The sequence below is a fragment of the Spea bombifrons genome, chromosome 6 (assembly GCF_027358695.1).
Source record: "Spea bombifrons isolate aSpeBom1 chromosome 6, aSpeBom1.2.pri, whole genome shotgun sequence".
Lineage (NCBI taxonomy): Eukaryota > Metazoa > Chordata > Amphibia > Anura > Pelobatidae > Spea > Spea bombifrons.
The window spans coordinates 30,979,966-30,996,651 of NC_071092.1; the positions used below are offsets into that span (position 1 = coordinate 30,979,966).

Genomic DNA, 16,686 nt, shown 5'->3' on the forward strand with positions numbered 1-16,686 from the left:
TCCTGGATATCTGCACATTTTTTGAAACAGAACTTCTCATCTTTCCTCCCTCCAATGCTAAGATTCCCCCATCAATTTCCCTAGTTGCTAATGGTGCCATCATCTCCCCGTCTACTCATGCACGCTGTCTTGGTGTCACCCTTGACTCCGACCTTCCGTTCACCCCCCACATTCAGTCTGTCGTCTCCATCTTAAAAACACTGCCTGCACCCGTCCCTTCCTAACACAGCATGCCACTAAGGCTCTTGTCCATGCCCTGATCATCTCCCGTCTTGACTACTGTTATTCTGTCTGTTATAGCTGGTCTCCCTCTTAACCGTCTGACCTCTCTACAATCCACCATGAATGCTGCTGCCAGACTCATCTTCCTTTCCCGTCGCTTTACTAACGTCTCTCCCCTCTGTCAGTCTCTTCACTGGCTGCCTGTGTGATTCAGGATTCATTCAAAATCCTCACTCTTTCTTTCAAAGCCCTTCACAGCATTTCCCCTCCCTACATCTCCTCGCTCATCTCTAAATACACTCGACACCGGTCTCTCCGCTCATCCAACGATCTCCTTCTATCCTCTCCTCTGATTTCTAGCTGTCATGCACGCTTACGAGATTTCTCCAGGGCTGCTCCTATCCTCTTGAATGCCCTCCCCCGGTCTATCCTTCGCCCCACTGCCTTCGGTCCTTCAAAAGATCCCTCAAGGGCCACTTCTTTAAGGACGCTTAAAATATTGCACATTAACACCCCCCATATTCCCTTAGCTCACCCCTCCTCGCAATACTTACACTAGCGGGGCTAGTCTATCCCTTACAATGGCACCTTTTAACTATTGTGTAATACACCCTCTAGATTGTAAGCTCCTTTGAGCAGGGCTCTACTCACCTGTTGTCTCTGTAAGTCAATGTGTTATGTTACATACTACTTGCTATGTCTTGTCTACCCATTGTACAGCGCTCCGGAATTTGATGGTGCTATATAAAACAGTAAATAATAATAATAGTCTGCATTTGCGTTCGCTTGAACGTTCGGTTTTGTGGTCCTGTGCCAACTACGAAGCTGAAGATAAACCCAAACACGCAAAACTATTTTATACAGCCATAGTTAGCGCAGTTACTGCAGGACTTGGACGCCAAACGGATCATATTCCTTTTTTTTTTTTTTATTTTTTTTATTTTTGCTGCTGGCTGAAAAATGGTCTAATCGCTATAAGCAACCACAGCAATAATCAGCTGGATCACTCCATTGGGCTTCATGATAATAAGACTAGAGCTGCAGTTAACCTAATGAAGCTGAGGGTGTTATGTGTTATGTATGTTATAATATAACTGATAAAGCGATAAAGCGAAACCAGTTATCAGTTTTCATAATGTTAACCTAATGAAGCGTAGGGTGTTATGTGTAATGTATGTTATAATATAACTAATTAAGCGAAACCAGTTATCAGTTTTCATAATGTTTTCCTCTGATGCAGGAGTCTTTCTGGCATCTTTTCTTTTTTATTTGCTTTTTTCTTCATCTGAAATTTTACTGTTTTGTTGTTTGTTTGTTTTTTTGCATGGGTCCTTGGAGCTTGAACACGAGAAAACATATTTGTCAATTGGCAAAAAAAGAGAGCATTCATCAAATGGTAAGCAATTAATATTTAATCAATCAAAAGACACAGGGGATGGGGAGGAAAAGCCGGCTTTGATGGGCAGTCATGTATTATAGTACCCGCACCACGCCAGAGACAGACGGGGATAAAGGACTGAAGAGCGGAGAGCATTTCTTTTGGTGAACAAAGGTGTGGGCAAAGGGCAAGCGTTGGCTTTATATTGGGTGCTGTCCGACGGTAACGCTTGCCAGCACCGCATAATGAAAATGCCTACCTGTACCCTCCTAGCATTATAATCATTCTAAATAGAGACGGCTCTATGGTGGCCCTGGGTTGTTCCTCTCCCTACACAGATCTCCATTACTATTATTACACATTTTATCCCGTCTACACTTAAGGACAGTCTATTCTGTCCTCAATGTGGATCTGAAACCAAAAATGAACCACTGCCTACCTCTCAAATCCCTAAAGAGGGAATTAAGGAGTTAACACATATTATATGTGTTTATCCGTAAGTCTCTGCTTCCATTGGAAACTCTGCAGGTTTTTGAATTCCGGACGGCGCTGATTCATATTCAATTTCTTTGTAGTACATGGTGCTAATTAACGCCCAGCAGTAATAGCCGTGTAAGACCTCACGCATGCACCTTACGCTTACGCTGCTCATGGCTTCCTTTTTATTGACTTTCAACTCCGTAATCTGACTCTTTATCTGTTGTTAAAAGTGGTGGCAAGAAACCCAATCCTATTTCAGTTATCTGGCTGTAATCATCGACCTGACCGCTGTCCAGTCCTGTTCTCTGGTGACCTGACACCACTCCTGTGTAATTCGCCTGCTACTTCCGGTTTCGCGGCCACTTCCGGTTTCGCCCAGGTCCGTTCTGCGCATGCGCCGATTTCCTGGTTTGCGCATGCGCAGTAGGATGTGCCCCACTTCCGGTTTCATGCCCCACTTCCGGTTTCGTGCCCACTTCCGGTTTCGGCCAAGTCCGTTCTGCGCATGCGCGGACTTCCGGTTCTGCGCATGCGCAGTAGGAGGTGCCCCACTTCCGGTTTCATGCCCCACTTCCGGTTTCGGCCAAGTCCGTTCTGCGCATGCGCGGACTTCCGGTTTTGCGCATGCGCAGTAGGAGTTGCCCCACTTCCGGTCAGGTCCGTTCTGCGCATGCGCGGACTTCTTGTTTTGCGCATGCGCAGTAAGAGGTTGGGCACTTCCGGTTTCGTGCCCCACTTCCGGTTTCGTGCCCCACTTCCGGTTTCTGTCAGCTCCGTTCTGCGCATGCGCATTAGGATGATGGTCACTTCCGGTTTCGTGCCCCACTTCCGGTTTGGCGCCATATAGCTGCCATTCCGCTGGTGAGCTCTTGGTTTTGACTGTCACGTAACTGCCTGCTGCCTGTGCAGCATTGGGTTTCTACCACATGGCCTTTATATTAAATCCGTTCTGCATCCATCAAAAGCATAGTATAAGGATATTGCATTTCACTGATTTTCTCAAATATCTGTTGCCTCTGTGGAAAGTGCGCTGTAACATACATACATGTGGTGGTTTGCAGTGCGATCATCAGCCGCAGCAGAAACGATTTTAAGAGAGGCCTCTTCAACTTTATAGCCGCCATGCCTGCCGTAAGCATTCTTGTGTTGCCTTTTTTTCTACTTAATCGAAAGTTTAGACATTGGGGGATATGCTAAGACATGTGTGCTTGGTAGTGGCTATATCACACGACCAGATACTATTTTCAAGAGCCGCTCGCTGCCAGATGCTTTTCTAGTTATTATAGTAAGCTAAAACGTTTGTTTTATGTTTGTTTTCTTCTTTTGCCCTCTGTGGCATGTCATGAGTGAAGATACACGTCTCTTAAATCAGCCTGTCCGTTTATTAACTTTATTTTATCTGTGCCAAGGAGACGCTGAGTTTGTAAGCCCAGGAGCTTAGTGAGAATGTTGCATTTAAGTGTTTATATATATATATATATGTGTGTGTGTGTGTATATGTATATATATGTGTGTGTGTGTGTGTATATGTATATATATGTGTATGTGTGTGTGTATATGTATATATATGTGTATGTGTGTGTGTATATGTATATATATGTGTGTGTGTATATATATATATGTGTGTGTGTGTGTGTGTGTGTGTGTATATATATATATATATGTGTGTGTGTGTGTATATGTATGTATGTGTGTGTGTGTATATACACACATATGTATATATATATAATATGTGTAGGAGTAGCCATGTTGACCTGAATCATCTCACCTTAAGTTATTCCTCCTCCCTTTTGGGAAGTACATGTAGGTCATGACATGCTGTCTAAGAGAAAAAAAATAGAGGCCTACAAGGCAGAGATCTGTTCTGCTGGGTTTGCCACCTTTTGCCAGGGTTCTTGACTGGCTCTTATTTTTAAACCCCATATCTCCAAAAACAAGTTTATGCAAAGCAGGATCTATGGGCAATTTTTGTCATGGTTTAATGATGGTAAAAACTGTAGCTGTGTGTGTGTGTGTGTATATTTTTATATATATATATATGTGTGTGTGTGTGTGGAAACTTTAGCTACAGCTAACATAGTCTTGAACAAGGCTAAATAACTGGACATACAAGATGGATTTCTCGTGTCTAGCAGCTACTGTTGTTCTGTAGGATCATGTCTCTGTATATCATCAAGCTGGTAAGTGCTATTGGGGCTCGGGTATGTTTTTGTATGACTAGGACTTCAAGCCACAAACACTGATGAATTACATCAATTCTACAATGAGCCGGTGAACAAAATCTCGGCCAGATTGATAACTACTTGAAGAGTTTGACTGTGGGTATTGTTGCTGTGATCGTGGTGATATAAACTGGTTTTGAGCCTAAGAGACAATTACTTATTTTCTCAGTAATGTTCCATTAGATGTATAAAATATCACAAGGTATAATACGTTCCCCACATAGATTGTTCCCCCCCCCACACGTTTAAGATAGGCAACTTGGACAACAGGATAGCAAATGCACATCAGCTGCTCACGCAAGATGTTGAGAGGTTTTGTAACAGCGTGGTGAACCAGTATTCAAACTTAAGCAAGGTGAGTTTCCTCATGGCTCTTCTAGTTGTGAGTGTTTTGTTACCTTTTTTTTTTGTTTGTGCTGGGTACTTCAAAAATAGGCTATGGCCCTTTATGCTCTTACTGTATTTCTTTCACAAGGAAAATAATTATAAAGTTAATGTAGCTACCATTTATATTACCAGTATATTACTTACACTGTGAGATTTACAGACAGGGGCCTCCTTTACAAATGTATCCATAGCTTTTGTACCCCAATAAAGTTGTCTGTAGACTGCTGTACTTTCATGACTACATTTACATTTTATATAGCACCAACAGATTTGGTAGAGCTGTTACAATAGGGTACCGTAAAAGTAAATACAACTTACAAATGAACATACATTAAATATACTGGTACCGAAGCTGACAATCTATTGGCTACACGTATTATGCCTCCCCCTTTTTTATGCTGTTATTTATCAATAAAATTTACATACATGCATACGCTGTTCTTGTGAATAACATGTAATCATTTGCCATTGTGGTCTGGATTTACCCAAGGTGCACTTTGCAGTGTTGAACAAAATACCGTCTTTCCACGTTAACTAGTGGCTTGCTTTCCTATTCTTCTGTATTATACATATTTCCCATTATTGTTGCGGGTATACAGAGTTGTTATATAGTATTGTGAGTTTCATTTGTTATTTTTTTTTCTTCAGCTATTTTTGGATATCGTTCTGTATATTGTCAAGCTGACAAATGCTCAGGTAAGTTTTTGTATGACTAGGGCTTCTTTAACAACACAAGTCACGAATATTGATGAATTACATCAATTGTGCAAAGAGCAGAGGGCCAAAATCCCGGTCAGATTGAACAGTTAGACTGTGGTTATTACTGCTGTGGTCATCGTGATATAACCAGGTTCCCCCCCACACACACACACACTCACACTCATGTTATCTGAATTTTTCATAATGTAGAAAATCAGCCAGGACAAATCATTCTTCACATGCTGATATATATTTTTTTTTTACTTGCATCCGAGTCAAAAAATTATATTATACGCACATGGATTATTTTTAAGAGTTTAGAAACATAGAAAGTGACGGCAGATAAGAACCAGAAGGCCCATCCAGTCTGCCCAACCTCTGAGTACTCTCCTTTAGTACTTGCCCTTATCCTATATCTAGCTTGGCATTATGCCTATCCCATGCTTGCTTAAATGACTTTACTGTATTAACATCTACCACTTCCACTGGGAGGCTATTCCATGCGTCCACTACCCTTTCCGTAAAGTAATATTTTCTGATGTTACCATTAAACCTTTGCCCCTCTAGTTTATGCTTGTGTCCTCTTGTTGCGGTTTTATTTCTCCTTTTAAATAAACTTTCTTCCTTTACTTTGTTGATTCCCTTTAAGTATTGAAATGTTTCAAATCATGTCCCCCCTGCCCCGTCTTTTTTCCAGGCTATATAGGTTAAGATCCTTTAACCTGTCCTGGTAAGGTTTATTTTGTAATCCATAAACCGTTTTAGGAGCCCTTCTCTGAACTTTCTCCAACATATCTATATCCTTCTGGAGATACGGTCTCCAGTACTGTACACAATACTCCAAGTGAGATCTCACCAGTGATCAGTACAACGGCATGAGCACTTCCCTCTTTCTACTGCTAATACCTCTCCTTATACAACCAAGCATTCTGCTAGCATTACCTGCTGCTCTACTGCATTGTCTACCTACCTTTAAATCCTCAGAAATAATTACCCCTAAATCCCTTTCCTCACACGTTGAGGTGTTTTTTTTTTATGGTATGTTGATTATTTTTTTATTCTTTCAAGTAACCTTAGTAACCTCTTTCTTTCTTTCTTTCTTTCTTTCTTTCTTTCTTTCTTTCTTTCTTTCTTTCTTTCCATGCATATATAGGGACCAGCCAGCATGATGGCTTACCTACTCGTAGCTGACCTTTTCCTTACACACCTTAGAAGGCCTATTGGTAAGATGACAGTAGCCGAGCAGCGGTATGAAGGTGAAATACAGATATGTTAACTCCCGTCTCATCATCAATAGGTAGGTACGTATGCGATCTTCTGGCTTCCTGTATTTTCAGATTGTATTTATTTTAGTAAATTTTGTAAAAACTGAATGTATTAAGTACATTTTTGATATAATGTAATTTTGAAATAATTGATATAACTATTATGTCCCACTTACACATTGCTTGTTGCTGCCAAATATGATGGTCGTTAACTCAATTAATAAAAACCTTGTACTTACTAGGAGCTTGGTATCTGTAATGTGTAATTAAATTATACTGATCATTTCTCTTTTGTATTTATTTCTAGTGAAGAAATGGCCTTTTACAATGGAAATAAAAAAATAAAAGAGATGCGAATGTGAACATGGTGGTTTTTGGCTACTCGCACCAGACAGGAGACCATCAGAAAATGTTACTGGCAAGAATTATTTGCATGTCATACTTTAGTAATATTTTTCCGTTTGCTATAGAAGATTGTGACAGTTTAGCGTTGTTATTATTTACTGTGCGGTATAGGTAGGCTGTGGCGGTGGGAGACGCTCTGTATGCCCGGGTCTCTCAGATAGCTTCATCTGCATATAGCTGTGTAAAAAGTAGACTGTAGATTGCACCTGCGGTTTATTGATTTTAAGTGGTCAGTGTCTATGCTGGCATTTAATGTCTGTGGTGTGCTTTTTGATTATTGCAGTTCTAGCGACTGTGGTTGGTTACCTGGTTTTCAGCCGTCCGTTCCTCACCCCTATGTGCCCCCACGTCATCAGAACAGCACTCAAGCTGAGCTCCTTGAGGTGAGCGAAATAATGGTGGGATAAATGATGATATACTCTGCAGCCAAGCACGTCCTTAATGTTTAATGCTTTGCCTTGCCTAAGAGTTCAGTTCCCCGTGGCTTGGTTATGTATCTCACAGCGGTTTATGGAATGAGAGATGTAGTAATAAGTTTTCTCTCTCACCTTGTGAACCCACTGTTAAAGGTTGCTGTTACGACAATAACTGCCGCCTCCAGTATGTTTGAGAGTTTATAAACTTGTGTCACATGACAAGTGTTGCTGGCAGACATTATAACAGAGGGAACACTTTACATGCTTAAAGGATTATTCCTGGGAAAATTCAGGGTATTGAAAATTTCTAGAAATTTTGTTTCCGATTCGAAATATACTTAGGTGCAAACTTCAAGTATGGGTGAAGCTGCAACCTCTAATATGGTGTGTGTTTATATATCATGTAGTGACATTGTACTTTAAAGATCCTTGGTTTTTGTGCTAATGTAACTATGTAAGGTTGGAAGTGTAAGGCAAGATTTGTATCTTGCTACATGATGAAGCTGTGGTTTTCTGATGGCATTTGTTCCCACTAATATATTAAAAGAGCTACTATTGCATTAGGTGATGCGGTGTCAGCCGGTTGTATCTATAATTAAAATAAAAATGTTTTAGAATTTCTGTATGAATTAACCTCCTCAACGTTTAGTGCCGCAGCCCTAAAGGGCATTATAGCGACGGCGTGGTATTTATGTTGAAAATAAAACATAGGTAAATGCTACGTAATACAACGGCCCTAATGTAGATGAAATTACAGTAGCCTAGGTAATGTCTAATTGTAGAAGTAAAAATGTACATATTATTTATATAGAATAATCTTTGAGCAATTTACCTAAATATGTTTTATTCTGCAGCTGTGGCCTCTATTCGGTGGATGTCTGACCAAACCTGAACGAGGAAGATATTTTATGTACTTCTGATTATGTTCTGCCCAGCTGTCTCTGTTCCTGTAGTGTGATCACATTTCAGCACCTTTTGATTTGTAGAATCAATATATCCTGAGTTGTGGTGTCAGTAATTTATTTGTAGCACAATATCTTACATAGAGACCATATGACTTTGGGAACGTTACGGGACCAAGTCATTTACCCAGACACTCCAGAACACCGGAAACGTAAAGGTATTCCTGATAAGGTGAGAAGAACGGTCCAGTATGTTGAAACTTCTCTTCTAATTTTCTTACACACTGAAATTACTTACTTAGCTGTATTTAGTTAAGTGGCTTAACTACCCATCTTTGTTTTATATTCACTCCCCAGGTATTGAAGGAATACCTTGACAATGTGCAGCTGGGTTTGGAACGTGAAGGCGGCTGGGACAGTGTTCAAGACTGGATGTACTGAGTGGGGGCGAAAAGCAGAGGATGGCAGTACGTATTTGATCTTGGTTTTAATTTACAGACTACAGAATTCTGATTTTCTAGCATTGTAAATGTGTCCATTTATGGGCTGAGCTGGTGTGTTCAGTGGATGAGACACACTGCGATACTAGGATTACAGAGGAATTGGATTTAACTTTCAATATTCTGTTTTTGACCACTAATAAATCCATCCAACTATCTCCAATTTGTACTTGCTCAACAATGAAAAAAAAACTTAGTAAAACTTTATAATAAAAGCAAGTCTGGGTAATCTAACTTCAAATTCACATTTTCTGAAATTTATATTTTTCACTGTGGCTATTATAGAGTTATCCAATCAGCAAGAATATTTTATTAGTTGCTATGTTGTTAAAACATGTATATGTATGTATGTATATATATATATATATATATTTAATTTTTTTTCCTTTTCCTCCTGCCTTACTATTCAGTATTCATTTTTTTTTCTTCTCATTTGGCTAAGTAGACTCGTTACTTGAGAGCTAAACTTATGTTTATTTCCAGATGGCAAGATAATTTTACCATGTACCCCAGTTTGCCATTTTGGACGAGTGCACTAGTGCGGTTAGTATGGATGTAGAAGGTTTATATCTATGACCACTGCAGAAAGGTAAATTATCGTCACCTACATACTGAACCTTGTCTGTCAGATTTACACTTCTCTCTGGATTATAAGCACTAGTGAGCAGGACCTTCCACGCCTTCTGTAAAATATTGTGGCAGTAAATAATAAAACTAAAGACACGGTGCCCAAGCAGTGCAGATTGGGATTCTGCATACGTCCAGAGTTCCTAAACTGAAACACACTAAGTAAAGGACGGCAGGCAGTTTATAATTGTTTATGACGTTTATAAAGAAATGTCATTAGCGTGTGGACCTTATAAATTCTGTGACATTTTCTGACGTTGACAAAATTTTATCCGCAGAAGCCATCCGATCGGGGAAACCTTTTGCTGTCCGCGTGTTCCAAAATCAGTTGCTTAGACGGTGTCTTACACACACTCCAGATTTTCATACATTGGTCTTCTAATGCCGTCTGTTGTCTCCAGCACGTTTCCTCTTTCAACTGTGAACAAAGCTATTCCAACCTAAGAGGATAAGAAAAGGGAGCACAGTGTCACACAGAAAGTCCCTATGGAAGCACCACGAGGTAAATCTTTTAAACATTTCATGAAAGCACTGCATTATTGTATTTAAAAAAAAAAAGAAAAATCATAATAATAATTGCCTACATCTCTAAAGAAAATGCTATGAAAAGGGCTCCCAGCCTAAAAAGAAAAGGTAGACCATGCGTTTATTCAAGAGATTGTGTATCTTCATTAACCTTCTAGACAAAAACACCTGTTGTCCACACTACAATTTCTACTACTACTTGGAGACTTAGTGAATGTGCCCCTTTTGCTAAACCCACATTTATAGTTCTTCACGCTAAATACGTAAATGTAACTATGCCTAGGCATTAAATAAGCAATGCATATATGTTACAAACCCAACTTGGGAGTCATCTTCTCCTTCTCACTGAATCTACATGATTATTCCTCCCCATTATGTTATGTTACCTTTACGCCGTTGTTCATTTGTAAGGGTGGGTGGGGAGAAGGCAGAGAACTTTAGGACGTGGACACTGATTAGATGAAGGTGTCCCTGGCTCTCACAGATCTCCGCACAGCCCTAAGCTCTATTAACCTTCAGAACTTCTCAATCAATTTACTATCTCTCCTATCTCAAACATGACGTGCCCAAACAACGCCACCTCTGTCTGTAACGCCACTCTCGCATCTGCTCTCCATCATGTAGCACCAGTTACTACTCGCTCCTCACGACGTTCACGCTTCCAACGCTGGCACACGACTGTAACCCAACACCTACGTCGATGTTCCCGCACCGCTCAACGTAGTTGGCGAAAGTCTCCTCATTCCATGTCTGACTTTCTGCGCTATAAATGAATGCTATGTTATGCTATGTTCCTACTACTCTGCTTTCAATCTCCTCCCTGTCTTACAACCCTAAACGACTCTTTAATACTTTCAATTCCCTGCTTCAACCGATCCCTGCAACCCCTTCCACTAACCTTAATGCATCGGACTTTGCCACATACTTCGATAATAAAATTAAAACCATCAGAGATGACATATCTGCACTGTCACCACCCTGCCCTGATCCTTAGGCTTTCAATACCACCTGTATGCTGATGACGCCCAGATCTATCTATCTATCCTCTCCTGATCTCTCTCCCTCTGTCATAGATCGTGTAACTAACTGCCTTGCATCTGTCTCCACCTGGATATTGGCACGTTTCTTGAAACTTAACCTCTCCAAAACAGGTCTTCTCATCTTCCCTCCTTCCCATGCTAAGACTCCCCCATCAATTTCCCTCATTGTTGATGGCGCCATCATCTCCTCGTCTACTCATGCACGCAGTCTTGGTGTCACCCTTGACTCTGACCTTTCGTTCGCCCCCCCCCACATTCAGTCTGTCTCTAAAAACTGTCGTCCCCTTCTTAAAAACATTGCCAGCATCCATCCCTTCCAAACACAGCTTGGCAATTAGGCTCTTGTCCATGCCCTGATTATCTCCCACCTTGATTACTGTAACTCTGTCTAAGCTGGTCTTAACAGTCTCACCTCTCTACAATCCACCATGAATGCTGCTGCCAGACTTATCTTCCTCTCCCATCGCTTTACTTACATCTCTCCCCTCTGTCAGTCTCTTCACTGGCTGCCTGTGCGCCTCAGGATTCATTTCAAAATCCTCACTCTTACCTTCAAAGCCCTTCACAGCGGTTCCTCTCCCTACATCTCCTCATTCATCTCTAAATACAGTCCACGCCGCTCTCTCTGCTCATCCAATGATCTCCTTCTATCCTCTCCTCTGATTTCTAGCTCTCATGCACGCTTACAAGATTTCTCCAGGGCTGCCCCTATCCTCTGGAATGCCCTCCCCCAGTCTATCCGTCTCTCCTCCCTGCCTTCGATCCTTCAAAAAATCCCTCTTCCCCGCTTCTTTAAGGACGCTTATATTGCACATTAACACCCCCCCCCCATATTCTCTTAGCTCACCTCTCCTAGTTTCCTGGTGTTTCTAACATTAGAACGACCTTTTTATTATTTTGCTTAGTAATATTGAAGTCACTGATTCATGTTTCCCCTCTCTTGCAGTACTACCTCCACATGGACAGCAGAGGAAACTGAGTTCAAGCAGATCACAGATGACGCCATTGAATTCAGCTCTTAAGTGTTTTATGCTGATAAATATCAGGGTACACCGGAAATCGAAAGTAACTTGTGGCGAAATATAATGCAGCCTTTTTTTTCATGTGCAATTTAGAAAACTGGCAATTGTGCACTTATCCGTTTAATAATCAACACCAATACTACTCTAACATTGAAAGTTCAGGGTATAAATAAGTGAAGTTGGTTTATATGGTAGAAATCAACTACTGTAACTTTTCTAGCTAGGAGAAAGGTGTCTCCCGTTTTCTTTGAAGTTTAGTTCCGAAGCGAATGCTATAATTTTTTTATTTTTTTTTGACCAAAGAATGGCCGTAGGATCGTAGATGACTGTGTCACTTCTTGTTTTGCACTAGATACCGCTGGCTAGACTAGAGGATCCCCTAATCCCCTGGCTCTGATGGGATACGTACGCTGGGGCATTGCATCAACTGTAACGGTTTTCCTTTCAAATGAATCTCCGGTTCAATTTTTGTTTTTTTTTATTTTTGAGTCCAAAGATTCACTTTTTATTTTTGCGCCTGACTAATCAGTTGAGTATCATAAATACTCGGCGTGCTCAGTAAAATCCCTGAGCGTTGGCACTTGGCTCTAAATAGAGCCAGTTGACAGGTTTGTATGTCTCACTAGGTGTGCCGGTTGGACTGAATTCATACGTCGTCAAATTTTATACACTTCCCAGTAAGATTTAAAATCTATTAATTTAAACTAGTAGGATGACTTTTTACATTGTTAAATGGAGCAGTCCCTACTGGAATGTAAACCATGTATTGTAGATATGTGTTTTTTTTGGGGGGGGGGTTTGAGCAAATCGTGTAACACAGAAATGTGCTTGATGAAGGCATGCACTAAGTATGCAATAAATTGAATGTGTGTAAATCCTTCCCCAAAGTCTCTACTCTACTGTGCTTAATGTCATCCTGGCAAATGGTAAACATTCTGGGTAAAGTTTGATCCACAAACTTACTGCATTCGCTGGAACAAATCCGTACGGTTGGATCTAACCAGCGGCCATAGAAAACTTCCTATGCCATGCGATGTAGAGACTCAGACCTTAAACAGTCCTTGGTCTGTTTCCCCCCCCAATCGTTGCTAAAACCTTTTCAAGTAACCTGTGTCACCGTGGATATTTATAAAGCATCCAAGGTAGTGAAAATGTGCAAAAAAAATTTTTCTCCTGAATACTCCACCACTATATTATACCGGGAAGGAAGCGGGTAGCTGTAAACTTGCATAAACTACATGGATGAAATCCTATGAGTAATGCCCTAGTATACACTCCTACCTTCCCACTGTAATAGGATACTTAATCATTATCCCATGGAAATCTGCAATGAAGTATTATACGTTGCAAAATCACACAGACATTTCACAAGTAGTGATTTCTGAAATACCATAAATTCTCCAATTTATGTGCTGGGGGGGGGGATGACTTCTATGACTGATCACTAAAATAGTCTACATAACTGAAATCCAAACATCTGCCACAATTCGTTTAAATTATATGTGGAATATTATGAACTAAAGAAGTTAAACAGACGCATCAATAAATATGACTTCCTAGTCGAGTAGCTACGGATCGGGTTCGATGCAAAGTAAGCACTTTGGGCTTTTCATAATTTGATGTCAGTTTTGTTTTTCCACACAGAGCACTCGGGTCCTCCTTTTCATCTTCAAATGTATTCAAGTTTCTCTGGTCGGAAAGCTAATAGAGAGATTCAGTGCCTCGTCAGAAATAGATATATTTCCAATGAGCTAATTCCCTGGTCAATTGTAACTTTGTGTTCCCTTTACGTAGATGTATGCTAGCCTCAAATTACTACAAGTGACCATTGTTGGTGACCCATTAATTTTACTCGCATTTCCTTACGTTCCATACTATGCAATGATGCACTTCTTGTAGTTGGAATCTCACTTACACAATATCCGATTCTAATACTTTGTGGGCAACACATTGATGTATTCTCTTCAAATGTTCCCCGTACCTCTCGCTTATTTAAATAAACAGGTTGTTGTGGGTTAATAATGATAAAAACACAAATTGTCTACACCGCTTAGTGGCTTTAAACCTTCCGATATAATACAAACATGAGGGTTGGATGTGAACGGACAAAAAAAAAAAAAAAACACGTCTGGAGAAGCAGACCGCATGGAAACCGGTACCCTCGTCAGAAGAGCTGCTTGCACGCCAGCATCTTAGATCTGGGCCTGTGTTCAAAATCACTGTTACTTAAAACGACTGATTACAGCGGCCGCAATGACGGAAGGAGTGTAAGTAAGACCATTCCGATACCTTATTATACATTTTTTTTAATAACACACCTTTTTTTTTTTTTTTTTTACTTCAACTTGATGGCAACTAATACATTACCCATAGAAACTCATACACCTTATTTGTCAAAATACAACCCATGAAGTGGCATGAAAGTGGAGATATGTATTGGCTACTAGGATACTGTTCTGCTGGCCTAAATCTCTTCTCGCTGGGCTCATCACCCGGGGTGTATTATCACGTCACGGTATCCTGCATCAGTTATCCAAGAAGAGAATGCCAGGGGCAGCTGTATACAGGTCTGCGCTTGGGGAAGCCTTCCCTATCCATCAGGTTAGTGACAATTGACGTGCCAGGACCGTCATGATTTTAAACGGGTGCAGAAAGCGATCTACGTTCGCTTTCTGCACCCAAACGTTGTTGCTGTGATGCCTCGACTTCGAGGCATTCAGCAACGCCGCGATCGGCACTAGGGGCCATGTCTGGCCCCTCCCCGGGGCATCAACGTCCGCCATAACAGAAATGTTAAAACGGCCACTGTCACGAAGGGTACAAAAAGTAAAATCAGCCTTTGTCACGAAGGGGTTAAAGACACAAGAGCGGAGAAAAAAAAGGGGATGGGCGAGTAAAAGTCTGCTTGGAGGGAATTAAGTCAGTAGCCTAAGCGGTTCATAGAAAGCTTAAATGTAAGAGAAATGCCAAAAAAAATGTGTTAAAGGGACATTAGCCATCAATGCATGTGATAACTGAGAGGTCTCTCTAACCCCTTCATGCCAAAGCCCGTACATGTACAGGCTCACAATGCATTGTTTTTATTGGGTTTAAGGACAGCCCATTGTCCTTAAGGGGTTAAATGTTTATTGTGACCCCCCCTGCAATAGCAGAATCCCCTTATTTGCATTTCCCCCCTCACCAGCTATTTTCTGTGCATTCTATATCTCCTGTCATGTGATATACTTACTGCCCCAGCCCCAACTCTGCGAACATTGTGTGCGCGTGTGCAAAGTGCTTCACCTGATTTCACGCAGCTAACCCGTGGAAAGTGATTGGACTGCAGTGGAGGAGAGCAGCTGCCGCTGCCCCCTAAGGTTAAGTACCCTCTTTTTTAAATCTTAATGAATGTGCCACTTTCAATCCAAGTGCCAATTTTTACTAAATGCCACTATCTGGGAGTTCACCAAGGAGGACAACAAGGAAGGACAGAGAAGACCTGGGAGACTCCCCACAATCATTATTCCACTGAACTGTCAAGTGCTGCCTACTGCTTTTTGTGTTTCCCCCCACCTCCATTCCATTCCCATCACCATTTTCCTTCACATACCGTGTTCACAATCCTCTTGTTCCACTTTTCTCTTTCCTCTGTTGTTAGTAAAATCATTATCTCTCTCCAGCCACCTGCAACCCCACACTATGTCTGTATTGCACCATGACTACTTTCTTCTCCCCTTCTCTCATCCCAAGCACTTTTCAACGTCACCTCCTCCCTTTCCCCCACCTCCCCTCACTCCCAGCAATCTCTCCGTTCGCACAGGTCCTATTCCCACCTCCTCTCGCTTTCTCTTCTACTATTTGTTTAGCAGCTGGGGATATTTCCCCAAACCCTGGACCTCCTTAGGTGATCTCTCCCCCATCCTCTCCCAGTCAACATTCCAGAAATCAATAATCTCCCACATACCCTGCCGCTCCTCCTTCCCCCATTTACCCTTGCGCTCTGGAATGCGTGCTCTGTCTGTAACAAACAAACAGCCCTACATGATCACTTTATCTCTAGTTCCTTACACCTTCTCGCTCTAACTGAGACCTGGCTATGCCCTTCTAACACTGCCTCTCCCGTTGCTCTCTCCTATGGTGGCCTACACCTCACTCACACTCCCAGACCTGATGACAGGAAGGGTGGAGGGAGAGGGGGGTAGGCTTCATACTCTCCCCTACGTGTACTTTTCAACCTATTCCCTCTGCCCCATCACTCTCTTTCTCTTCATTCGAAGTCCATGCTATCCGACTATTTCATCCCATCTCCATACGCGTTGCTGTTATATACCGCCCCTGGCCCGGCTAACATATTTCTCAATCACTTCTCTCTTCCTCTCCTCTGATATTCCTTCTGTTGTCCTTGGGGATTTCGACATCCCAGTTGACACCTCATTGAGTCCCATGGCTTCAAAATGCCTTTCTATTACCTCCTCTTTTGATCTCCAACAACATATTAACTCCCCTACTCATGAGGATGGTCACACCCTGGACCTTTTCTCTAGCACGTGCTCTCTCTCTAACCTTTCTAATTCCCCTTTCCCCCTCTCTGACCACCACTTCCTTTCCTGCTCTCTA

General features: G+C 41.5%; 1 protein-coding gene and 2 long non-coding RNA genes across 8 annotated transcripts; 2 read left to right on the forward strand and 1 right to left on the reverse strand.

The window, feature by feature from the left end:
- The first annotated feature begins 2,940 nt into the window (after positions 1 to 2,940).
- Positions 2,941 to 7,000, forward strand: LOC128499884 (ATP-binding cassette sub-family D member 3-like). Of its 5 annotated transcripts, XR_008354827.1 has the most exons (6): positions 2,941 to 3,211; positions 4,557 to 4,657; positions 5,338 to 5,385; positions 6,086 to 6,118; positions 6,542 to 6,689; positions 6,961 to 7,000. XR_008354827.1 is itself a non-coding variant. In XM_053468861.1 (5 exons), exons 1-4 carry the CDS (start codon positions 3,203 to 3,205, stop codon positions 6,662 to 6,664), a joined length of 285 nt encoding a protein of 94 aa, XP_053324836.1. In that variant the 5' UTR covers positions 2,943 to 3,202; the 3' UTR covers positions 6,665 to 6,685; positions 6,961 to 7,000. The 5 variants fall into 5 exon arrangements, 2 of the variants coding, with proteins under 2 accessions (XP_053324836.1, XP_053324835.1); XM_053468861.1 differs by lacking the exon at positions 6,086 to 6,118 and having other exon boundaries at positions 2,943 to 3,211; positions 4,553 to 4,657; positions 6,542 to 6,685; XR_008354825.1 differs by lacking the exon at positions 6,086 to 6,118 and having other exon boundaries at positions 2,945 to 3,211.
- Positions 7,001 to 7,548: 548 nt separating this feature from the next.
- On the forward strand, positions 7,549 to 10,039 carry LOC128499997 (uncharacterized). Of its 2 annotated transcripts, none has more exons than XR_008354855.1 (4): positions 7,549 to 8,608; positions 8,734 to 8,843; positions 9,360 to 9,465; positions 9,905 to 10,039. It is a non-coding gene; the product is annotated as an uncharacterized LOC128499997 (long non-coding RNA). The 2 variants fall into 2 exon arrangements; XR_008354854.1 differs by having other exon boundaries at positions 7,557 to 8,608; positions 9,360 to 9,419.
- LOC128499996 (uncharacterized) lies at positions 9,309 to 16,455 on the reverse strand. Its single transcript, XR_008354853.1, has 2 exons — positions 15,680 to 16,455; positions 9,309 to 9,943 (listed from the first exon to the last, which is right to left on the reverse strand). It is a non-coding gene; the product is annotated as an uncharacterized LOC128499996 (long non-coding RNA).
- Between the last annotated feature and the right edge of the window lie 231 nt (positions 16,456 to 16,686).